At 40.7% G+C, this 26,829-nt stretch overlaps 2 protein-coding genes across 5 annotated transcripts in view; one reads left to right on the top strand and one right to left on the bottom strand.

The window, feature by feature from the left end:
• The window catches only part of smpx (small muscle protein X-linked), a 29,821-nt gene extending 5,344 nt beyond the window's left edge, over positions 1-24,477 (top strand). For 3 of the 4 annotated variants that reach the window (XM_064332750.1, XM_064332748.1, XM_064332749.1), the window contains exons 2-5: positions 14,342-14,396; positions 18,811-18,897; positions 19,498-19,642; positions 23,198-24,477. In XM_064332750.1, the coding sequence (XP_064188820.1) occupies positions 14,358-14,396; positions 18,811-18,897; positions 19,498-19,635 (264 nt within the window). In that variant the 5' untranslated portion in view covers positions 14,342-14,357 and the 3' untranslated portion in view covers positions 19,636-19,642; positions 23,198-24,477. Of the gene's footprint in view, positions 1-3,945; positions 3,969-14,341; positions 14,397-18,810; positions 18,898-19,497; positions 19,643-23,197 lie in introns of those variants that run through there. The other variant, XM_064332751.1, reaches the window with a different exon arrangement.
• A 721-nt stretch (positions 24,478-25,198) lies between these two features.
• The window catches only part of cnksr2a (connector enhancer of kinase suppressor of Ras 2a), a 323,355-nt gene continuing 321,724 nt past the window's right edge, over positions 25,199-26,829 (bottom strand). Inside the window, exon 22 of the mRNA XM_064332728.1 lies at positions 25,199-25,494. Coding sequence (XP_064188798.1) covers positions 25,390-25,494 — 105 coding nt within the window. The 3' untranslated portion in view covers positions 25,199-25,389. The remainder of the gene's footprint in view (positions 25,495-26,829) is intronic.

The raw sequence follows: 26,829 nt of genomic DNA, 5'->3' as shown, positions 1-26,829 counted from the left end.
AAATGCTTGTCTAAGAGAACTCTCACCAGTTATTATTAGAAGTCCAAGATCTACTTTCTTATTTAGGGGGGTCAAAGCACCCGATGTGCTAGAACCCTGTCTATTTTGTTTGGATTATTTGGATTATTTTATTTGTTCATTTTGTTTTACCGTTTTTGTTCCCTGAACTGTTTCTACTTCCTGGTGTGGGATCATTGGGCCTGTAAATTTTATGCACAATTCTGTTCATGTGATTGGCATAAGGAAACAGCATGAACAAACACAGATAAGAAAAAAATGAGGAATGATGAAATGTTCTTGAAAACATTCTTATGCACATTTTACGATTAAATGTGATTGTACACATGTTTTGTGAATGAGGCCCATTGTCTTGCTGTTGGATGAAGCGCCATCCAAGTCTGGAGGCGTTTGCTTGAACTTGATCAGATGTTTCTGTACACTTCAGAATTAATTCTGTGCCTACTATCAATAGTTATATAATCAATTAAGACAAGACCAGTACCTGTGGCAGCCATACATGCATTTGGAGGTATGCTTGGGACCTTGGGTAGTTCCTTCTACCAAACTTTGCTGTTTCCAACACTCTGAATATTGGTCTTAACTGTTCAAGACCTTTTTCTTTTTTTGTGCATCTTGCATTGTAGCCTCTGTCTGTTTCTGTTTGTGAAGTCTTCTGTGGACAGTAGTCATTGACATCCATGCCTGCCTCCTGTAGCGTGTTTCTGATCCGTTGGACAGGTGTTTGGGGGTTTTTCCTCATTATGAGAATTCTTCTGTCATCAACTGTACCAGGCCCCTTGCAATTATTGAGCTCTGCAGTGCTCTTTTTCTTCTTAATGATGTTACAAACAGTTTATTTAGGTAAGCCTAAGGTTTGGCCTATGCCTCTATTTCTGTTCATGAAACAAAATGAACCAAACCAAAATGTGGAGTACAGAACCAAATCAAGAAAAAATATGTCTTGGTCCCAAATGTTATGGAGAACACTGGAAATGTTACTCAGAAAGCATGAACACAGCCCACTTCAGGGATTTTCACGCAGTCGTCAAACATGCAGTACCTCCACATAACCAGCAGGTTACTACCTTAGTCTAGTGCAAACATTAAGAACAGATAACATATAACATAATGACGAGAATAGGCCATTCAGCCCAACAATGCTTGCCATTTTCCTGAAACGGTAATATCCACATCAAAGTTGGATTTTTACTACTTAGTAATTGTTTTCTTCGTCAGCCATTATGATCATTTTTAATGGCTTATCACAAAAAATGCTTCACGGTCCATTCTGTAAGTGTAGAAACAAACAACCATGAGAGTGAGAGCGAGAAAGAGAGAGAGAGAGTTTGTGGATTGAACAGAAATCAGTTTCATGAGATGTTTCCATGGCAGCACTGGATCACCAGGGGTCTGTCATTCTCTTAGTGTAACCCAAATTACATCAGTTTCAGTTTATCAACTGTCAGATTCACTGTAGTGTTACACATCTTACTTATCTTTTCAAACAGAGCCCAGCTTGATTAGCACAATCATCCTGATTCACTTGAGAGATGGTCTGCATCCCCAAAACCCCAAGCCTCAATATTCTGGTTAAATCACATTAAAATGCTACAAAATCAACCACCTTGATACCATAAAGCATTTGAAAAAGGTCACAAAGATTTCATGACTGCATTACAAAGGTAGTTTTTTCATGGGGCCGGGAGGGTTCTGATTGTATGGTTTTCAGTTGGGGAGGATTGAGTTGAGCAGATACTTCAAACACTGGTGATTTTCTAACAAGTCATAACTGACCAGACGGTTTTTGTGAGATGAAAGGCAGGGAATTTATGCAAACACTCAGAGTATGTGGAAAGTGTAGGCTTAGGGGAAAAAATGCTATTCTTCAGTGCACTCAACATTTTCCAATTTTACTGGTAACCCAGATTTTTTTACTCCCAGTTTTGCCCAGCCATATTCATAGGCCCATCTCATCACCGTAGTATCCCCTTTTTAATACTTCCCTCCCATTTATCACCTAAACTAGAACACCTAATTGTATTTTTTTCAAAGAACTCTTCGCTACAACCTCCATTATCCATTCAGGGGAGCACAGACAACCATGTGCTCCCCATTGAATCGCGTGATATCAGCCACCACTTCTTATAGGACCACAATTAACCAGTCAGGCACACATGGACATGAGTGCACTTAATATGCAGCTTAACAGGTACCTGCTCAATCAGTTGCATGTCACCTGCCAGGGCTGTCAGGTACAGTTGGCTCTGAGCCTGTCTAGATTTTATCTCAGACCGTTGGGCCCATTCATGCTCTAGACAGTGCCTTAATAGGATGAGGCACCTAAGAGCCCCACTGTTGTATCTTCTGGCAGTGCTGAAGAGTACAGATGAGTAAAAGCTCTCTGAAGCACATGTTCCCAGCCACCACTTCCTTTTCCTCTGTAGTCCTCCAGATGAGCTTTCGAGCCAGTTGATATCAGAAAGTCCACGGGTCAGAAAGTAAATGTCTTGCCATGTGTTGCTTCTACCCATGAACTGATTAGTTGTCCCACCTAGCTGAAGCATTGTGCTAATTAGCAAATCCAGGTGATCCTGGGGAGGACTTTTACTTTCTGTCACATGCCGTGACTACCCTGGTAGGGACAATACAGCTGGACACAGGGAGATGTGAAAATTCCGGATAACTCTGGCATTTTATTGGGAGTAGAGAGAGAGAGCATAATCACTCACGAACACAAACAAAAAAAACCTTCACCAGTCAGCCTCTCGGTGTCTGGGCAAAAACAATAAACTAAAACAACAAAGACAAAATAAATAAAATTATACGGTCTCTTTTCAGCCTTTCCCGTGGTACGTGCTCTCTCTCGCTCTTGTGGGGGATCCCCAGTCTCAGACGCCTACTGTGGAAAGAAGCACACTTTTAAATATTGGACTGATTCGTAACATTATCCAGGTGTGTGTCTACTTAACGAGTAGGCGTGGTCCTCTAATTGCCCTGAATTCCTCCCGCAAACTGAGCCCTGCCACACTCCTCCACCGTCAGAATGGAGCCGGGTTGCATCTGATACCCCCCCTCCTGGGAGAGGAAATCAGCACAAGCGTTTGTAGATGCCAGCCGATGGATTACCCGGAAACAAAATGGCTGGAGGGCCAGAACCCACCGGGTAATCCTGGAATTGGTGTCCTTCATTCTGTGTAGCTATGGGAGGGGGGCATGATCTGAATAGAGGGCAAAGGGCCTGCCCAGGAGGTAGTACGTCCCACTTTATGGTGAGACATTGCTTTTTAATAGTACTGTACCAACTCTCCCTGGGGCTGAGCTTGCGGCTGATGTAGAGCACCGGTCGCTCCTCCCCATCCACCTCCTGGGACCTCACTGCCCCCAGTCCTCTATCAGAAGCATCGGTCTGCAAGAGAAGAGATTCATCAAAGTCAGGGCTAATCAACAGAGGCCCGCCACACAAGCATGCTTTTATTTTCACAAACGCCACCTGGCACAGCTCCGTCCACTGAACTGGATCAGGGCTCCCTTTCAAGTGAGGCCGGTCAAGGGACCAGCGAGACTAGAAAAGTTTAGAATAAACCGACGATAATAGTTTGCTAGCCCCAGGAACGACCTAACTTGCTTTTTGGACTTGGGTTTGGGAAAGCATAGATAGCCACTATTTTATCCAAAGGACAAACTCGTCCCCTCACCAAGAGGAAACCCAGATACCATACCTCCAGCAGCTTGTCCACCTGAGGCATAGGATAGGTATCAAATTTCGAAACTGCGTTTACCTTTCGGTAATCCACGCAGAAACGAACAGTCCTATCAAGCTTAGGAACAAGCACGATAGGGCTACGCCAGTCACTGTGGGATTCCTCAATTACAATGTCCAGCATTTTGCCTAATTCTTCCTGCACCAATTTCTTTTTGTGTTTAGGCAGTCAATACAGGTGACTTCGAATTACAGCGCCCGGGAAGGGGTATGTATATGGTGTTCTGTAATGTTTGTTCTTCCTGGTAAGGGGGAGAAGACGTCAGCAAATTCCTGTTGCAATCGAGCTACCTCTGCCTGCTGTTTCGGAGTCAGATGGTTGTCAATTGGGACCGGATTATTTTTATGCAAATTGGGAATCTCTGGCTCCAGCTCATCTAGCAAGACCTCTGTTTTAGCTAGCAAAGCAGGGTCTACCTCTCTCCACAGTTTCAGCAAATTGAGATGGTAGATCTGACGTGCCCCACCCCTATCAGAACGAATGACCTCATAGTCTACATACTCGACACACCGTGTGACCTCGAAAGGTCCTTGCCACTTGGCGAGAAATTTGGATGCTGATGACGGGAGTAACAGTAGGAATTTTTATCCCGGTTAAAATTTCATTTTTACTTTGGCTTGGACCCTCCTCCCAAGTTTCTCTTAACAGGTCCAAAATACCACGGGGCCTTCGCCCGTACAGTGATATGTCCGTGACATAACTGAGTTGCCTTGATCTGTGAGAATCTCTTTTGGAATTCCCACATGGGAGAAAAAATGAAATAATAATAATAATAATAATAATAATAATAATTAATCATGTTCATGCACGCAAAGTTCATTTCCTGTGCTAACGTTACTGGTCAGCTAACAATTTAGGCATAATGTTCCCATGGCAGGCTATGTTTCCTTTCTGTTCTGAAGATTTTGATAAAATTGGATGATGAAAGAAGTTAAACAAACTAAACAGAGTAAGTAATTTATGTTGTTTTAGGCTACAGGTATTAGCCATTTGATTAGTTTTTGTGTTAAGAAATAAACAGGATTTCCTATAAACAATCATTTCCCTATTGTGATTAATAAATGCTGAGTTGTGGCAAATTACGTCCATGAGAAAGAGCTTTATTCATTTGCGCATTTGGCTATAGAAGCTGCAGGGGCCTCATTTATAAAATGAACTTGCGTGCATACGTAAAGTGAAGACCTGACGTAGAGCCACAACCGTTTCCACGGTCAAATCGATTCATGTTGAAATTTTATAAATCACTACTTTGACGTGATTTTCTACGTACGCGCCACACAGTTTATCTAAAATACATTTTATAAATGAGGCCCCAGATGTAGTAACCTAGTATGAAAGTTCACCGATGTCCTCTATTCTACTGCCCGCTTGTGGAAAATAACACGCAGGCCAGTTTAGATGGAGCATCGCGTGCATATTGTGCCCGACAGTAAGCAGCTTATTTTTGTAAATTATAGACAAATGATATTCGAATATATTCAAACTCAATTTCATGGCACTTTTGACACCCTTACTAAGCTAACAACAAGCTTTAAAGTATTCTGTGTGGCCCACGAACCCCCAGTGATTTTCATATTTGGCCCACTTGCTGTTGAAGTTGAATAGCCCTGTAATACAATATTTATAGCGCCCAAAGTTCTTCACAGAGGAATAAAATGAAATACCTAAAAATAAAATGCAGAAAAATAAAATAAGTGCATACATGACCCTGGCAGCTTCCAGCAGCAAGTAGAGTGACTTCAGCAGGGGGATTGAAGTCAAGTCAGGCAGTAGCATTCTGAATAAGCAGTAGTCGCTGTATGGCGCAGGCTGGTAGACTTGTGAGATGGGAGTTGCAGTAATCTAGATGGAAGATTACCATGGCGTGGACAAGTAGCTGGGTGGAGTACGTGGTCAGATATGGTATCATCTTCCTGATGTTGTACAGAAGGAATCTGCAGGACTGCGATGTTGCAGCCATATGCTCCTTGAAGTCCAACTGTTCATCCAGGACCTCCCCCAGGTTTTTTGCAGAGCAAGAAGCAGCCGTGGTAGTACCATCAAAAGTGATGGTGATGGTGAGCTGTCATAGTAGGGAGGCCCTGCGAGGGATGAAGAGTAGCTTCGTCTTGTCAAGGCTGAGCTTCAGGTGATGCCTAGCCTTCCACATTGAGATGTCAGTCAGACAGATATTCTCTCAATAACCTGTACGGCAGAGAGAGTGAAAGAAAAGAACAGTTGTGTATCATCACCATAGCAGTGACAAGAAAAGCCTTGTGAAGTAATGACTGAGCCAAGAGATTTGGTGTAAATGGAGAACAGTATACACAATCAGCCACAAGATTAAAACCACCTGCATTTTTCTGATTTAATATTTTATTTTCTCTGTTTGTAATCAAACAATTCACAAGTGCAGACTCAGAGCTTTTATTAAAGGGTATTCTTATACATTTTGGTTTCACCATGTAGTAATTACAGCACTTTTTATACGTAGTCCCCCATTTCAGTGTTTTAGACAAAATAACATATTGTCAAATAAAAGAGTCATGTTTTGTATTTGCTTGCATATCATTTGCATGCCATGACTTCCTGATGTCTGTGACCTATCAACATCATCAGAGTCTGGATGTCTTATTGTTAGGTTGTCCTACATTACAAAAACTCTTTGCATTTCAATGGATCTCTATGGGAATTGGGGGCTGGGACTAGATTCAGCTGTAAATTATGCTGATACAGTATGGAACACATTTATTGGCTAAATGGCTTTAAGTCATGCTCAGACTGTGAAACGGAATTGCAAGATGGCTGCCTCTGTCTTCCCCGGTTTGTTTTGACTTTTTAAATTGTTGTATCGTTTTGTCTATCAAACTTTTTTTTTAAGAAATGGAGGGTCAAACTACGGCCGAGAGCAAGAGGGTCCAAAAATGTGAATTCTGTGAAATGTTTTTAATCATCAGCGTGGAGGACTTTACGGAAAATTTTATTTGAACTAACTGCGATAAAATAAAAGAACTGCTGCAGAAGCTGATTGAATTGCACATGAAAGTCTGTCAAATGACAGAGCAAAACGTTGTTTTAAAAGAGAGATCGAAACTTTGGGACACTTTTAACTCAACGGTTTTAATAGGATCCGCTGGCATGGGAGCACAAAACTCGGCGCTCCTTGCAACAGCTCTCCCGGTTCAAAAGACATATATGGACACACAGGCCGAGGAGCACTTAACACCGCTGACCACCGACATGGCAGCTCCAGCTGTGAGATGCTTAACGGGCTCCTGCTTCACACCTGGCCTGAGGGAACATCAGTGGAAACGGGTGGATGACAGAGGCAGGCGGGGAAGACAGAGGAAAATCCTCCACCCCGTACCATCTCAGGAGCTGAAGCTGGAAAACCGTTTTACGGTGCTGAGCCCGAACACGTCCCCCGACCGCCATCCCTCCGCTGCACCCACCACTCCATCACCACTTGCTTCCACCGTGGTGATTGGCGATTCCATCGTTCGGGGGCTCTCGCTCCCTTCCCGCGGAATTATTACAGTGGTCCAACTGTTTTCCCGGAGCCCGTGTTTTGGACCTCAACAGATAGCTTCCAGTCGTGCTTGGAAAACACGCTAAAGTGAGTTGACTTGGAACACACTTAGGAGTGAGTTTTCAACCTTTGGACTATTATACCCAAGCGACAACTTCTCCACGTGGGGTAGGTCTGATAAAACTTAAAGGGGGAACTTTATCTCTAACACCCTTAAAGAAACTGGAAAAAACATTACAATTTCAGGACCCCTACCGACTTACAAAAGGGGAACAGAAAAATTCAGTCGTCTGTTCTCCTTAAATTCATGTGACAAACTTAAGGTCACATTTGTAGACAACTTTTATCTTTTCTGGGGCCGCCCTGCGTTCTTTAAGCGCGATGGACTGCACCCCAACCACAGGGGTTCTCAGATGCTTGCCCACAATATAATGCAATGTATTTCACCCTGACTACCTACCCGACCTACCCCTGTTGATTTTAGAATACCCATCATCTCAACACTGCAAACAGAGCTATAAAGGGGTCAATCATAAATAACTTGGTTATAGTTCCCATAAACATGAATTCATTTTCGGCTGCAAACCAGACGGAAATCAACATGGCTCTTTTTAATATAAGGGCGTTAACAAACAAATCCTTTTGTATCAATGACCTCATCAATGAGCATAACCTTGACTGTCTTTTTCTCACTGAGACCTGGCTGGGCACAGATGCACCTGTCACACTGACTGAGGCCTGTCCACCCAACTACACCTTTTCCTATTCATCCAGAGATGGAAAGAAGGGTGGAGGGACAGCTGCAATCTACAAAGAGACACTAAAGAGCAGGGATGTGGACCTAGGCACATTTCATGCCTTTGAATATAATGCTACTTGTTAATTGTCAGCCTTGTTTCCTTGCAGTGACAGTATATAGATCTCCTAAATTATCTGTCCCCTCTTTTTTAACAGAATTCTCAGACCTATTATCTGCCATTCATACGAGCTATGATACTTGTATTTTAATTGGTGATTTTAACATACATGTTGATAATGTGGCAGATACCAGAGCCAAAGACTTTTTAGAATTGTTGGAATGTATGGCCTTAACAGCATGTTAATGTACCGACTCACAAACATGAGCACATTTTTAATTTTTAATTTAATTGTATCATATGGCCTTGACATCAATATATTGTCTGTCTCTGTCTGACCACCACTGTGTGTTTTTTAACTGTTTTGATCATTCTCTGCCAAGTACCACAGAACGTTGTCAAAAAACGCTAGATTAACCCTGAAGTAACCAAAACTCTCACGTCATATATTGCAACCTACAAAAATAACGTTTTACCACATCCTGTGAAGACTTAGTTAATTAAATGAAATGAAAACAGTGCTTGACGCAGTCGCTCCACTTAAAACCAGGAAAATAACTACAAAAAAGGTTGCCCCATATAAAAATAATCAAAGTAAAAAATCAAGTAAAATGACTGCAGAATTGCTGTGCGCAGATGGCGAAAAACAAAATTAGTAATCCATCACAATATACTCACTGAAAAACTAAAAAAATTACAACAAGGCAATTCGAATATCACGGCAAGCATATTTCTCAGACCTGATAAACACCAACATTCAAAATCTAGCCTGTTTTGTAGTACAACATATTCTCTGGTAAACCCCACAACTAACTATAGTATCAAGCTTCCAGGTTCTAAATGTAAAGAGTTTGCTGGCTACTTCAGGGAGAAAATAATCAATAGTAGATCTGGTATCTGCCAGCAGAACAACCACACTGTACTTTTACCTATATCTTGTGTACAGAGTAATGTCAAGTTGGAACGTTTTGACCTGGTTGATGCTGAAACTCTCAGGAAAATAGTAACATTACATTACATTACATTACAGGCGTTTAGCAGACGCTCTTATCCAGAGCGACTTACACAACTTTTACATAGCATTTTACATTGTATCCACTTATACAGCTGGATATATACTGAAGCAATGCAGGTTAAGTACCTTGCTCAAGGGTACAATGGCAGTGTCCTACCCAGGAATCAAACCTATGACCTTTTGATTACAAGCCCAGTTCCTTACCCACTGTGCCACACTGCTGCCTATAAGTAACAGAACTGAAGCCCTCCACATGTTCCCTTGACCCAATTCCAACCTCCCTTTTTAAAACTATTTTTAATTGTGTATCCGAAGACATCCTTGCCATAGTGAATCACTCCTTACAGCTTGGTGTCTTCCCCACTGATTTTAAAACTGTTTTAGTAAAACCTCTTTTAAAGAAAGTGAACCTGGACATTGAAACACCCAGCAATTTTCGACCAATTTCAAATCTCCCATTTTTAAGCTAAATTTTAGAGAAACTAGTTTTTAATCAGCTAAGTATATTTTTAAACTCAAATACTAAATTAGAAATGTTCCAAGCAGGTTTTAGGACACATCACAGCACAGAGACAGCCCTGCTAAAAGTAGTGAATGATATCAGAACAAATCTTGATAGCAAAAAGCCTTCAGTTCTATGCTACTTGACCTGAGCGCTGCCTTTGATACTGTGGACCTCCAGATTCTTTTAGATAGATTAAGTGAGCATGTTGGCCTGTCTGGAATAGTTTATAACTGATTTACCTCATATCTTTGCGGAAGAAATTTTTTTGTATCTATAGATAACCACTTCTCCAAACATTATGAGGTTACCCGGGGGGTACCACAAGAATCAATCTTAGGACTGTTACTTTTTAATTTGTACATGCTACCCCTGGGCAGTGTCATCAGGAGGCACGGCATTTCTTTACACAGCTATGCTGATGACACTCAGCTCTATGTGTCCGTGTCTCCTGGTGACACTGGGCTGACTGACTCACTTGTTACCTGTATTTTAGATATAAAGGCCTGGATGTCACAGAATTTTTTACAGCTCAACCAGGATAAAACGGAACTATTGATAATTGGTTCAAAGGCTCAGAGGGAGAAACTGACCCCCCAAACTAAATACACTAGGACTTAACCCAAGCCAAGAAGTAAGAAATCTAGGAGTGATTTTTGACTCTGATTTTAACTTCAAGGATCATGTGCGGGGTGTCACAAAAACAGCATTTTATCACTTGAAGAACATCTCCAAAGTGAGGTCATTTCTCTCTCTGAGCAACACAGAGAGACTGATGCATGCTTTTATAACTAGCAGGCTAGACTACTGTAATACTCTCCTTTCCGGTCTACCGAAGAATACAATAAATCAGCTATAATTAATTCAAAATTCTGCTGCACGAGTGCTGACTAAGACCAAAAGGAGAGCGCACATTACGCCTATTTTAAAGTCTTTACACTAGTTACCTGTTAGTTTTTGTATTGATTTTAAAATTATTTTATTAGTTTATAAGGCACGACATGGCCTTGCACCAGACTACGTCTCAGAAATGCTTTTGGTTTATGAACCAAGAAGGCCCCTCAGATCCTCCAGTTCCTCTCTTTTAGCTGTTCCACGAAGCAGAACAAAAACATTTGGTGCTGCTGCCTTCAGCCATTACGCTCCAAGCCGCTGGAACAGCCTTCCAGCGTATGTGAGAGAAGCTGAAAATACTGATATTTTTAAACGTAAACTAAAAACCCATCTATTCAGTCTGGCTTTTATGTAGTGTTTTATAATTTTATAGTCTTAGTATTTACACTTATTTAATTTATTTTCATCATTATTATTTATTTTATTCTATTTTGTTTTATCAACACTTCACTGTTGATCATGCATTTTATTTTAGTTTTTTCATAAAATTTACTTCGTGTAATATTTCGTCATTTTATTTCTTGTTATTTTTATTGTTTGTATTATATTTTATTATGTATCTTTTTTTATCTTAACTACCCACCTTTTATTGTTGTTTTATTCAACTTGGTGTGCATTAGTCTTTAAATCAATTTTAACATTTTATGTTTTATCAATCGCTTGTAAAGCACTTTGAATTGCAATTTGATTTTTCTGAAAGGTGCTATATAAATAAAGTTTGATTTATTTATAATTATTAATTTATTTTTGATTGAGCGTCTTTGAGAACATGAAAAGCGCCATATAAAATAAATGTATTATTATTATTATTATTATTATTATTATTATTATTATTAATAATTCCCATAGAGATCCATTCAAATGCAAATAGTTTTTTTATTGCTTGTAGGACAACCTGACAATACAATATCCAGACTCTGATGATGTTGATAGGTCACAGACATCAGGAAGTCATAGCATGCAAATGATATGCAAGCAAATACAAAACATGACTCTTTTATTTGACATTATGTTAATTTGTCAAAAAACACAGAAATGGGGGACTACGTATAAAAAGTTCTGCAATTACTACATGGTAAAATCTAAATGCATAAGAATACCCTTTAATAAAAGCTCTGAGTCTGCACTTTGTCCACGTGTGAATTGTTTGATTACAAACAAAATAAAATATTAAATAAAAAAAGCAGAAAAATGCAGGTGGTTTTAATGTTGTGGCTGATCGGTGTATGCCCCAGTACAGATCCCTGTGGGACTTCTGTAACGAGGGGATGATGTGCAGAGACAGACCTCATCCAGGTAGGACCTATCTGCAAGATAGGAAGCAAACCAAGAGAGGACAGTCCTAGAAATACTCATCCCAACCAGTGTGGAGATGAGTAGCTGGAGTAGTAGGAGGACAAGGAAAGAGGAGAAGGATGAGTGGCAAGTGGCAAGTCCCTCTGTTAGAGCCAGGAGAGCAGTTTGAAAGCCAGACTGGTGAGGGTCAAGCAGGTTGTTCTGATGGAGAGAAGATGGTAATTGGTTAAGCACTGCTCATTCAAGAGTTTTGGACAGAAAAGCTGAAAACGATACAGGTCGATAGTTCCTGATATCACAGGTGTCTAAGGTAGCATTCTTCATTAGTGGGGTAACACGAGCATTGATTGACATACTGAGATGTGAATAGATGGTAAATTTGGGTGAGTGAAGTGTTAGTATTTGCTCCTGCAGACATAAATATCTGGGTAATATCTCACAGATAGGTGTGTTCTGTGTGAGGTAAGCTGTTTTAGCTGGTGGCCTGTTCATGGTGACATTACTGCTCCAGTTAAATTAATAACGTGATCTCAACAGCACAGCCTACAGCAATATACAGTAGACTCCTTTTTTATTCACACCCTTGATAAATATGAACAAAAGAGATCATACAAAATAAACTATGTAAGTAATTAGCTTTATTTATTCTCAAAAAATGCTGAAAATTATATTCTTTAATAATAATGCATTGACACAAACCACAATCGAACGTTTCACAAATTATATATTTTGTTCCAGAAAAATCAAGAATCGCAAATATTCACACTCCTGTTATCAGTACTATGTGGTTCCTCCCTTGGCCATTATAACAGCAAGTAGTCGCCTTCTGTAGTGTCGTACAAGGTTATGGAACTTCTTGGGGGGGATCCTCAGCTATTCCTCCATGCAGAATTGTTGTAGTTCCTTCAAATTCTTGGGTTGACGTCTATGGACTCCTTTTTTGAGTTCAAACCACAAATATTCAATTGGATTCAGGTCTGGAGACTGAGATGGCCACTTCAGGACATTGATCCTGTGTTCGGTCAGCCATTTCTTAGTTGTTTTCCGGCGTATGTTTAGGATCATTGTCTTGTTGAAATGTCCATCTGCAGCCAAGGTGTAGCTTCCTGGCAGAGGGAACAAGGTTTTTGGACAAAATATCTTGGTACATATTGGAGTTCATGGTTCCATCTATTTTAACAAGGGCCCTAGGGCCTGTGGATGCAAAACAACCCCAAAGCATTAAAGATCCACCACCATGTTAGCCCTTGGACTTCTTTTTGCCACTTGAACTATCCGTCTCACTACACGTGGGGGCAAGATAGATTGGTGTCCCCTACCTGGAAGGTTAGCCACTGTTCCAGTGGCCTTAAATTTCCTAATAACTGACACAATGGTGGAAAGCGGAATCTTTAACTTTTTATGGATTTTTTTGAGGCCATCTCCTGATCTGTAGAGGTCAATAACCTTTTGTCTGATGCTTTTAGTGAGTTCCTTGCCTTTCACCATGATGATGACTGACCACAGTATTTCAAACATATGTTCCCTCCTCTTTATACCCTAGGGAAACAGGAAACCGTTGTAGGCCACTGTATAGTTCCTTAACCTTCCAATAAACTTCAAATAAGCTGTATATTTATGAAGATTTGTTTTTGGTGGATTTTATTTAAAATAATGTGTGTGTGAATAATTTTGATCCAGGTGTTTTCTGGGATAAATTTATTTATTAATAAAACAAAATGTGTTGAACAATGTTATTAGTATTGTAGGTTTTATTTTTTGACCATAAAATAGCTTATTACTTATATAATTTTCTTTTATATGATCTGTTTTGTTAATCTTTATCAAGGGTGTGAATAAAAAAGGAGTCTACTGTAACTGTTCCCAAAGGACACTGACTTGTAACCTAATCTCAGATCAGATGTGCAAGGAATCAGGTGGTGCAGTATATTTATCCCTCATGTGCTCACCAACACTTACATCCACACAAAGACACATGTTCATACACATATGCACTCACACACACACACTTACAGTTAAATGCAAAAGTATTGGGAGAGTGACACAAAGGCCTGTAATTCCTACATGGATCTTCCAATATAAAAGTAAATGCCCTCCAATTAAAGCTGCTAGTCAGCACTTTAACTTCAAATTCATTGTTTTATTTAAAATCCAATGTGCTGGAGAGCCAAAACAACAAAATATGAGTCACTGCATCAATACTTCTGCATTTAACTGTGCGTGCTCCCTCCCTACACCTGTGCACCTCTTACCTGAATATAGCCCAAAACTATCTCTCCCCATGAATGATTCAGTTGAAATGACCCCCACCTGCATCTCACTGTAGAAGTCGCTAAGCAACTGAAAGACTATCCTGTGAACTGAAAAGGCACAGAAAGACAATGGCCTAACTTTTCTCTCCCCTCTCTCTCTCCTCTTTCTCTCACACACACATGCACACACGCACACTCACTTTTTTCAGCCACTTGAATGGTTGTTATCCTCTCTCCTCTTGTGTTTCTTCTGTAGGACTTCCCTGAACAAAATGTCCAAACAGCCTTCTTCCAATGTTAAAGCCCTACAGGTAGGACTGTATGTTTATGTATGAATACAGCATGCAAGAGTATGTTAGTTTGTGCATTTGTAGGACTGAGTGTGTGTGTAGTATGTGGACTGCGTGTTTGTGTTTGCGCATGTGTGCATATGTGTATACAATATGTAACAGTGTGTGTGCTATGCAATAATAATAATTACAATAATAACAGTGATATTCAAACTAATCTGATTTGTTGTTCTGTTCTTTTTTTGTTTTGTATAAAGTTGTGAGATCATTTGTTTTCAGACAACACAATATTAAACACACCCTTTTTCGTGTTGATTAAAGGACTTCAACAGTTTATTCAGAGAAGTATGTTGCTGTTTTTGTTACAATGAGCCACGAACATGAAAACACTCAAAATAACATTTTTACAGTAAATTTTAAGCATGTTAAAATATGTTATACAAAGTCTGTTAATGTACACAAAATATTCAAGAAGTAGTGTTGTATTAGGCCCTCTGTATTAGCCCGTGGAGCAAACTCACACATCTCAATATTAAAGCATTTTAAAATCTATGATGCATACAAAAATAGACCAAGTTGTATAATAAGCTTAACTGTTTCTGATAACTTTTAGTTTCATTATTGCCAACATAAGGAAATAATTGGTACTTTAGTTTCAGACATGCAAACTAGTTAGAAAAGTACACATTTCACAAAAGCCAACTGTAGAATAGCAACACTGTAAAGTTCAAGTACACACGTCTCATTTACACGTTGCACATTGCAGTCTTTCTCTTTAGATAATGCTGAACTTGTTCATGAAAGGTAACACGTTACCTTCATATGCTTCAGACACAGTGCCCATACAAACTATAGAAATACTACCAAACCACAAACAGCCCATGCAAACAAAAATTAATCCCCTTCCTGTGTGACCCAGAGAAAGACCTCCTTCCAAGTATTTCCTTTCTGAGGCATGATAAAGGAACTGGCATTTGCAGGAAGAGATGGACAGGTGGAGACAGATGGACATAGTGATACACAGACAGAGAAGAAGTGATAGAATGACACAGAATAGAGAGGGATAGAAAATGATAGTGGTAGATAGTGATAGAGGGATAGAAAATGATAGTGGTAGAAAGAGTGATAGAGGGGAGCTGGAGCAATAGAGTGACAGAAAGTAAGACAGAAAGGGAGACAATGGAAGTGTGACAAAATGACAGGTGGAGCCCTAGAGAGTGATGGAGAGAGTAATAGAGGAGGGTACTATAGTAATAGTGATAGAGGGAGAGAGACTGACAAAAAGGAGTGAAAGAGGAATTCAGAGAGAGAGGGAATAATTGATAATTAGGGAAATACAACGAGGTAATTGACATGCTGAGTAGATGTGTATGTGCTGAAGTCGTGTGTGACAAGGTTCGGTTGACCAGGGCTCTGTGGGAAAACTGTCACACACTGCGTCTACCACAATCCAGCTGGCCCAGCTGGTTTAAACTGAATTCCACTGAGAGTCGAGGTGGGAAAAGATCCCCCTGAAGGATACAGCCACGCACTGTGACTCAGGAAAGTCAGTGAGTGTTCCAGTACAAAAAATTCATAACAGCATATGACAAGTATAAAAATAGATTTCAATATATGGCCTGATCATATGACAGGAATTCTTCAGGTGGGGGAGGCAAGATGGTGAATTCCCATGAGGAGAATTGTGGCATCACAACCATGATTGCCTAAATCAAAGCATAACCACTGAAACAACAAAGTGTGTTAGCAGGCTAACATCTAAAAAAGCCCAACAAAATAATTGGTTTTTAAATAATGTTGGTAAAGATTGTGGTGTTAACAGCTACTGTAGCTCCAAACTTGGACTGAAGATTAATTGGAAACAAAAATGTGGGAAAATGCATCAAAATTTCATATGCATTAACATGACAGTTGCTCATTCAGTAAGTAAGTAATCCATTTCAAAAGTAAGAAGCCCTTGTCCATAGGGGATTTAGTTATAAATCCTGTTTGATAAATCAAAATCTGGCAACCTTAATTCACCAGGATCAGATTCTGCGAACCCGATTATGTGGCACAACCCCATCACCCTTAAGGCTGCTTCATACTTTCCGCGTCTGCGTGTCCGCGAGGGTCCGCTTTGGTCCTCGTGACGTAAATGTCGTCATCCGCCCATATCTGGAGGGTCCGCGCGGACCCTTATGCGGACGTCCATGCACAGCCCAAAATTTGTGACCGCGTGGACTGTATGCATAGCAAGCACGCCGACTGTGCATGCTCTAGATAACAAAATTTTATGGATGCTTGTTTTGAAGAGAGTTGTGCGAGGAGATCTGCCATTACCCACATTTATATTGTCTAGCTGGGCATTCATAAAAATATTCTTTCACCGCTCAAAAATTGTATTCCGTCATAGCAACAAGATAAACCCAACAATAGCCCTAAGATATGCCAAAAAACGCTGCTGATTGAATAACGAAATAAACAAGACAAATTTTTAAAAAATGATACCATGTCATTCTACAGTCAATATCTGGGACTAAATATTGAATAAATATCCAACCTTCCCATTGGTTTTACGCGTAGAGATGTCCCTTTTTAGACTGAGTGGTCATATATTGTCTTGGACAATCCATTTGTGAAATACACACGCATTTGTGATGCCTGGGTACCTCCAATAATAGCTGTGCGTAATACCACACCTGTTGTTTATGGCGTTGTAGCCCTTTTGAGTACAGTCTGGCTTGATTGACAATTCATTTATTCAGTAGGTGAGAGTATAAGCTTTCTAACGATGTATATCATGTCTAATTTTGCTTTTGGAATAGCATTTTATAGGTCAGCGTAACCGAAAATCTTCTCATCATCGCATTCACTTACACATTCACTCTGTGATAATGGAACTGGAATGGAGTGTAGATCGGGAAATGCGCATGCGTGGAACACCAGACCGATGCGGACCCTCAATTGTAATTGACACGGAACGCAGAAAGTATGGAGCAGCCTTTAATCTCAGTCTTCCTCAGTCCCAGATGGCCGTACCTCCTTATGGCTGAGGTAATTACTCCACTGGCCAGGCAGGTTGACAAGAAGCCTTTTATACACTTGCCATCTTGGAAGGCGGGATCCACTTTCCTTAGTAACACTGATCTCAGGTCTGTGGTCCTCAAGAGGTTGGTAGTGCTACAGGTACAGTAGCAGTTTTGATGTGTCATCTGTCTGCACTGGGGGCAGTAGATATGTAATCTGTTCAGACATTGGGTTTTCATAAAGACATAGAAAACAGCATCCCAAGCATGTGTTCACGTTTGTGTTTATGTGCGAGCATCTTTGCATGTCTTCACACTGACATGTGCACGTATGCGTCATCAGAAAGTGCTTTAGAAAGTGTGACCATTTCCAAATTAAATACTGAAAAAAGCTTAAGTGTTTTTTTTATTTTTTCCTCAACCAAGAAAAATGTCTGATTAACGGAGGTTTTGTTGGTGGGTTCAGAAGATCTCCCTGGGGTGAGTCAAACTTTCACTCAAAGAATGTGGACAGGGCCAACATGGATCAGTGTGGTTTCTGCCAACCCAGGAAGGAACTTCCTTTCTCCTTCATGGCACTGTGAATAATCTGCATGGTTCCTTATGGAGGGATTCAGCCATTATTTGGAACAATCAGACACTTTTTTTGCTTGCTTACATTTAACATGGTTACAACAAGTACAATGGCTTGTAAATTTTACTGGTACTGGCCACCTTCAGCAATGCATATTAAAGGGAAAGAACAATGGAGACCATGTTTGTAGTCTTCGGTACAGCCAGGTTGGGATTTTGTGGTCCCTAAGTATATACTATCAGCATGTCATCCTACTGCATAGAAACTTTTAAGGAATTGGGGCCTATGCAATTCACCGTGTGCCTTTTCAGCAGTGACCTCTGACCTCTGTATCTTCCTACACTAAGCCCTCCATTTTGTGCATTTGCTGAGATTTGAAATGATGGAAATTGCAGTTTGTCAAGCAGAATAGCCTTATTAGCCTTGTCCTCAGCACCTCTCTCTGAACCAGGAGAAATGGGCTTCTCAGGGCATGTCCTCATGGGAAGGTGGACATAGTTGGTCTAGATTTTGAGCCTCTGAGGCAATGGGTGGGCTGTGTCCAATCAGAGTGTGTTTTTTCCTGAGTTGATTGGTGGGGTCAGTCTGATTAGAGTGTGTCTCTCCCTGGGTGGATGGGTGGGGTCAGTCTAATTATGGTGCGTCTCTTCCTGGATGGATGGGTGGGGTCAGTCTAATTAGGGTGTGTCTCTCCCTGGGTGGATAGGTGGTGTCAGTCTAATTGGGGTGAGGCTCTCCCTGGGTGGATGGGTGGGGTCAGTCTAAGGTGTGTCCCTCTCTGGGCAGGTGGGCAGGGGAGGCATGCTGTCTGTCTCATTAGTGAATGTCCCTCTGGATTGATTGTTCCCCATAGGCTAACTTAAATATCCCGATGGGGGCACTTCGCCCTGGAGCTGGGAATCCTGTCAGGAGGAAAGAGGAGACAATGGATCAGGAGGAGGTAATACGCACTTACACGTCTTGGAGGCATGTGCATACCACATGCACATACGTGCATCGCACACACTTTTTCACACTTATACACTCCCATGTTCACATTCTTCACACTCAGGTTTGCATGCGCGCACACACAAATGGATATTCACACAGTCATACTCACATACACACTCAAACACATAATTGACAATGCTTTGCTTCAATTCCTGCAGAAATAACTGTAGAACCCTAAAATATCCCACGGTGCGAAACATGTCTACTTGACTCATTGTTTCATAAAAACGAAAAGCATGCGAGTGGCCTACATGCATGTTTTTATCCTCAAATGACATCAACACACGTTCTCGGGCAGGGGCACTTGAGAGGTATGGAGAGGGGCATGGGTGATTAACACTAGAAACACACATGCTGGCTCCATGGCATGTATGTGCAATATTTGCAGGCAAGTCACACAGCAGGCTTCACACTCAATGTCATGCAAGGATATTTCCTGTCAAAAAGGACAGTTCAGAATCTCAGTTTCTCTTGGATAATCACTGAATTAGCACACATGGAGTGATGGCATTTACAATAATCCACTGAACCCCCACCCCATATCTTTCAGGCCTCGCCCCAGTCCTTGCCCGTGTCTTCTGAGGAGAAAAAGCAGCTACCCGGTGCCATAAAGCTGCCAGGTCCGGCTGTCAACCTGTCTGAAATCCAGAATGTGAGGAGCGAACTCAGATGGGTCACAAAGGACTAGATCACAGGTACAGACACATACACATACTCAACACTCAACGTACATAAATGCTCACATGGTCACGCAATGTGGGTCACACAGACTCAATGACTAGAAGGAGTATTGGCCGATATCACGTTGCAATGATTTTCCCGTTTCCCTCACACACTTCCTTCATTATAAACTATACCTTCTTCAGTGTGAATAGGTTCAGTAGTCCCAAACCACCCTGTAATTATGCTGCATCAAGTGCATAAGGTTGTGCAGCGATAGCCAGAGTGGACTACCAAGCATCAAAGTGTGCCACTTCAGTGAAACCATTTCAGCTGCCATGGCACTTCTCAACCACATGAAGGCAGCATTGGTCTCCTCAGTCACCCAAAAAAACTCACATACACCCTCCCTGCTCCATGCAGGGGCCTGGGAGAGTCAATTTATACCCATGTGCTTCAGGCCAAATGAAAAAGCTCTGTGACCTGTTTACATAGCCAGGCAGAGCTTGGGCCATGTTTTGCTGTCACACACAAGCTGACAAAAGCACACACACACACACACACACACACACACGCACATTCATACAAAACACCACACACTCACAACACATACAGTTGAGGCCAAACGTTTACATACACCTAGGCTAAAGACATTCAAACTAAAATTTTCACAACTCCATACATTTCATGTTACCATATATTTAATGTGCTAAGTCAATTAGGGTATCTACTTTATTTCCATAAGAGGTCATTTAAAAATAATAGCTAAAAGACAGATTATTTCAGCTGTTATGTACTATATCAGATTTTCAGTGGGTCAAAAATTTACATACACTTTGTTAGTATTTGGTGGCATTGCCTTTTATTTGCTTAACTTGAATCAAATGCTTGGGGTAGCCTTCCACAACTGCCGCTCCCCCTCACCACCAGGGAGGATGAGATACAGGGGATGGGTTAGTGATGTCAGCATCTGGGGGAGGGTCACATGGAGGGCTGGGGTTATGGCCTGGGAGGCAGAGAGAGGGCCGGAGGTAGTGTCTGTGGAGGGCTAAAGGTTAGAGGGATAATGATGTTACCATTTGGAGAGTCAAAAAAGGAGTACAGTCAGTGATGCCCCTTCCTTATGGTGAAGCCACACTGTATGCAGCAACACCACCTGGCGCCGCTAACGCATCCCACAATCGGCCGCTTGTGGGTGTGTCACCTATTTTTTGACAGGCAGTTGTTTCCATTAAATGCTGACCGGGTTTAATGTCGTGTTTCATGTTATCATTGTCCAGTATGAATAAAAAACATTTTTGCAGTAACCTAACTCTGAAAGATGTTAGTCAGCTGCCTAGCTAGGCTGTCCAATGTCCAATGTCCAATAACAACAAAAACATTTTCTTGCTGATTAGCCAGCTAATGTCTTCAAAGTTATATTTGGTTAGCTAGCTAGGTGGCTGGTAGAAACGATCATGAACAACTAGCAACTAATACATTATTAGTTTTATGATCACCTTGATTTTACTTAGTCAACGTTTCTCTCACAACTAGATCAATTTGTGCTTCACTGTCATCCGATAAACGTTATGCTATCTGTGCTGAGTAATTGTTTCCCTGTAGCTTGGGGCCTCTCGATTGGCAGGGTGTTCAAGACAACCCTGGCAGCTGAGGCAGTGGAGGAGAAGTTGCTGATCACATGCATTTTGCAGCTTCCAAACAACTAATTACTGGGGAGAAGAGAGGTATACAAGGTTTAATTAAGAGAGCAGCTCCTCTTACCAAAGACTCCCATTTAAATGTCAAGAGCGTCAACCTGTGAGTTACACTTCTAATCCAGGCCAATCTCAAGAGAGCTGAGCTCTCACTGTGCAGTTAATCTCTGGTTTAATAACTGGGGTAATATAACAAAATGTATTAATTTGGGGTTCGGTTTCAATCAGTTGGAATATATTTCTTAGTTTTCTTGCACACCTTGAGATATCAATTCGGACTGTAAACAGTTGAGGCCAAAAGTTTACATAGTTTACAAAGTTCACAACCCCATACATTTCATGTTACCATATATTTCATGTGCTAAGTCAATTAGGGCATCTACTTTATTTCCATAAAAGGTAATTTCAAAATCATAGCTAAAAGACAGATCTATTTCAGCTTTTATGTAGTATATCAGATTTTCAGTGGGTCAAAACTTTACATACACTTTGTTAGTATTTGGTGGCATTGCTTTTTAATTCCTTAACTTGAATCAAATGCTTGGCGTAGCCTTCCACAAGCTTCTTACAATACCTTGCTGGAATTTTTGCCCATTCCTCCTGACAGAACTGGTGTAACTCAGTCAGGTTTATGAGCCTCCTTGCTTTTTCAGTTCAGTCCACAAATTTTCTATGGGATTCAGGTCAGGGCTTTGTGATGGCCACTCCAATACTTTCACTTCATTGTTTTTAAGCCATTTTGTTACAACTTTGGAGGTATGCTTAGGATCATTGTCCTGCTGGAAGATCCAGTTGCGACCAAGTTTTAACTTTCTAGCTGATGTCTTGAGGTGTTGCTTCAGTATTTCTAGATAATCCTCCTTCCTCATGATGCCATCTATTTTCTGAAGTGCACCAGCCCCTTTTCCAGAAAAAAACATCCCCACAACATGATGCTGCCAACCCCATGCTTCACAGTTGGAATGGTGTTCTCCAGATTAAAAGCCTCACCCTTTTCCCTCCGTACATAGCGCTGATCATTATGACCAAACAGTTCAATTTTTGTTTCACCTGACTAGAGAACACTCCTCCAAAAGGCTAGGTCTCCATCCTGGTGATCACCTGCAAACTTCATTCTGGCTTTTTTATGCTGGTCTTGGAGCAGGGGCTTCGTCCTTGCACGACAACCTTTCAGGCCATGGCAATGTAGGATTCTCTTAATGGTGCATGTAGGTACTTTGGTACTTGATACTTCCGACTCCTTCACCAGTTCCTTTGTTGTTGACTTGGGGTTCAATTGAACCTTTTGGAGTTAATTTATGCCTCCTTCCTGAACGATGCAGTGTCTGTGTGGTCCCAAGATTTTTACATTTGCATGCAATTGTTTGTACAGATGCTCGTGGTACCTTTAGGTTTTTGGAAATTGCTCTCAAGGAGGAACCGGACTTCTGGAGGTCCACAATTTTTTTTCTGAGGTCTTGGCTGAGTTGCTTGGATTTTCCCATGGTATCAAGGGCAAAAAGGCAGTGGCTCTAAAGGTAGGCCATTAAATACAGCCACAGGTGCCAATTAACTCCTAATTATGACAATTGGCCAATCAGAAGCTTCTAAAAAGTCATTGCATCAAATTCTGGAATCTTCAAGACTGGTTAAAAGATCGTCAACTTGGTGTATGTAAACTTTTGACCCACTGGAATTCTGATATAATGAATTAAAGCTGAAAGAAATCTGTCTCTAATCGATTGTTTTAAAATTACCTCTGATGTGAACAAAGTAGATGCCCTAATTGACTTGCCAAAAGAAATGTAGGGTAGTGAAATATCTTCAGCCTAGGTATATGTAAACTTTTGGCCTCAACTGTAACTTGTGTCTGAGTACCATGTTGACCTTGTGTTTTGTGACTTTCTTTTCCAGATTCAAGCTTGCCACACTCCCACAAATACATATATGCACATATCAAACCCATTCTGGAACTACAAAACCACTGATATCACTGATGTATGGCTCAGCCCTCTTCAGAAGATCACATGGACGGGGGCAAGGCTTCACATCTTATGTCACAGACTGAATAAAAATAACCAAGAACAGACACACCACCTTTTTGAGAACTCAGAAGACCACCCCAGCTGGAACAGGCCTTGTCTTTTACCTTTCTCTTTTCATTTTCCATCCAGAATTTTTCCTTTCTATTTTCATGATGTCTTCCTGGTCAGTGATCCCCTATCTGCCAGCTGTTGCCATAGTAACTGTGATATTCTCTTCACTGCTGTGGAATTTTAAACTGATTATAAATGTACTGTGCTGACATATGGAATATCTCCAGTTACATGTTGGGAAAACAATCTGGTGTGTTATTATAATGGAAAAATATGTAGTGTTCACTAAAATGGACATACGAATAACCTATCCCAACACTTGCATGACTGTTACAGTTTCTTCTTAGATGTTTGCACACATTTCTTGAAACAACATCTGATGATGTCAAAACAGCTAATACAGTACTCCATTAACACCACTCAAAACCTCAAAAATATTACCCAAACTATCAGTTATCAAAAGCAAATGTTTCCATTAAAACAATACACAAAGAAATTAATTGCACGGAGCTGCTCTAAATTAACAACACTTGTTGAAATTATGCTTGTTCTTGCCTCTGTCAGTAACTTGAGACCAAGTTATTAATATGTTTACTTTAACAGAAGTAAAAAAGATCTGTCCATTGTAGAAATATTTTTGCCCATAAATTTGCTATTGCTGTTGTGTGTCTCTTCTTTTGACATAAAGTAGTCTCACAAATGTCTCTGTATCAATATTTTCATCAAGACTATCCCTAAGGGTTGCTGGAAGGATCATCCTGTTAAGATAGTGGTGTGAATTCTAGTGCTTGTATTGAATCCAGACAGTGCCAGTACTGACTTTAGCCAGCAGCACTACAGAGTGACACATAATTGGCTCCCGCTTTGCCCAAGGAAAGGAGAGTTCTCAGTCAGCCTGGAAGACAGAGTCTCATCACACACTAGGGCCCCCCGCTGATTGACTGGGCATCTGCAGTTTGCCTGTTGAGCTGAACATGACCTGTCTCTGTGCAAGCCAAACTTGTCAAATGCAGAATGATAAGAAGTAGCTGCTGACATCAAGGGCCTCATTTATAAAAAAAATTATTGGATTTAAAATTAAATGCAACCTTAAGTTTATTTCCCTAAGTTGTACTTATGCTTCATTTATAAAAATAAGACTGAAAAAAGTAGCTTACGTTTAAAGTGGCATATCTGTGTCTTATGCACCCGTGATATATGTAAATCTCAAAGTAACTTGAACTTGTGTGAACTTGCTTTACAATTAACCTATTTTGTGGACGTGGCAAATAACAGCTATTTCCTTTAGATAAAGTTGCATTTCAACATTTCTTACACTCTTCATACCTAAAATTGATTGTCAATTTAATGTCATTTTTAAAGTGTGCACACAGCTCAGATGTGCTGTACCTCCACATAACCAGCATGTAATTAACTTACATTTATTATACATAGTTTAGAGATATGATCATATCCACGTCACGGTGTGATTTCAAAAATAACTATGGTTTTATGCGTAAGTCACTATTTAAGATAAAATTTTATCATAAGACCATTTTAGGCCAAGGGGTTTCGGAGTACTCTGGAATAGATGGCAGAGTTTGAAGCAATGAGGGCTCATGAAAAAAAAAACTTTATTTGGACAACATGGTGTGACATGTTTTCAGAAAATGTGACTTGAAATTGCAATTTGAATGAAAACATGCAAATCATGTTTGTGCTGTAAAAAATAGTTTAGCATGCTTTCGAATGTTGTGCTTATAGTTTCAGTTACTGTATGCAAACCATTAGGAAGAAATGTAAAATAATTTGTCACACACTGCGACACACCCATTTTTCGAACAGAAGAGTTGGACACAGGGAAATACAAGAATCTGGGAATTTTCTGGTCTTTATTAAGCACTTCAGAGAGAAAGAGAATACAGTCACTACATAACAAACAAAACAGTTTCACCCTTCACCCTCACAGGATTGGGGAAAAAATAATAAAGCAACACAACAAACTAAAATAACAAAGACAAAATAATGAAACTACAAAAAACACTTTCCAGCCTCTTCCATGCTGGCACGTTCCTCTCTCTCTCTCTCTCTCTCTTTCTCTCTCTCTCGGTTTGTGTCTTCTTTGGTCACAGACCCCTACTGGGAAGAAAGCACATTTTAAATACCTGGATTAATTACTGATGCAGACATATAATCCAGGTGCGTGTGCCTACTTAACCAGTAGGCGTGGTCCTCAGACTGCCCCGAACCTCCCCCACAAACCGAGCCCTGCCACAGGATTAAAAACAATAAAGCAAAGTATTGACTTTCACTCCAAAGACTCATTTGCCAAAGCCTTGTAAGTATCCTGTGTAGCACTGTGTCAAACCTGGACCTGAACACCATAAGTTTCTCCAAATGTACTACCTTACCTGGCAAGCTATTCCGGATATTGATAACTCATTGTGTGAAAAAATGCTTCCTGTTATCACTGATAAGTATTATCATCACATATCAATATTGGTCATATATCCACCATTATTCTGTTGACAGAACTCAAGCTGAAAAATCTTTAGTAGTTTGTTTTGTTTGTAGTTCAGGTCTGTCAGGACTGTCTGCTCCCTGGCTCATTTCCCAGATATTTCTGATCTTTGAATACAGCGCTGTTTCCTCAATCCAGGTGGGCTGATGTATGTTGGTTGTTTGTTTTTATAATAAGTGTAATAAGTGTAATGATTTCACATTGCCCCTGGCATTGTTAGGCAGTGAGCTTTCCCCATGTGCGTGTGTGTGCATGTATGTGTGTGTGTGTGTGTATGTTAGATCAACTGGATGTAAATTATTGTTCCTGCTCAGAGACTCTCCAGCCTCCACCCACACCCCTGCCTTTCCACCTCACAAATAGGCAGACATCTCATGCAGTGCTTGTGCGTGTGTGTGTGCACATGTGTGTGTTTGTGCGTGTGTGCACGCGTGCATTCGTTTGGCTGAGATGTTAATGCTGTTAATGCCATCTGAAATGTTTGTCCTTTGGGACAGAAATGTGGAGTGGGCGCCAACAGGGCAGTGTGAGTGTGATAATTTCTTCACCATAATTCTACTCTTTTGTGCCCTCAGATAAGCAAAGTTCAAATATACTGACAACACAGGCATAGCTGTCAGTTTTTATGAGACCTTATTCATGCACAACCAGCCACTCACTCTGACAATATCGCCTTTAGGCTGTAAGAGTTATTACTGCCGTAACTCAATGTGGCTGAATACTCAATGAAGAATTTATGAACACAATGCCCTCACAGAATAGTGAAGCTGAACACTGTTGCCACAAGGTCATATGTTGAGAACAACGCAGTAGCTCAGACAATAGTAATGTAGAAGTGGCTGCGTCAGGGCCAGTGGTTGGGAGGGTAAAGTTTGTAACTACAGGGTGAGAAGTTAGGAGGGTTTAGATGGCGGTTGTGTTGTCAGATATCGGGGGGTATTTAAAGGCGG

Source organism: Anguilla rostrata, chromosome 4, assembly GCF_018555375.3.
Source record: "Anguilla rostrata isolate EN2019 chromosome 4, ASM1855537v3, whole genome shotgun sequence".
NCBI classification, from domain to species: Eukaryota; Metazoa; Chordata; class Actinopteri; order Anguilliformes; family Anguillidae; genus Anguilla; species Anguilla rostrata.
Note: the sequence above shows the minus strand (reverse complement) of the source record. Positions and strands in the feature narration are given on the sequence as shown.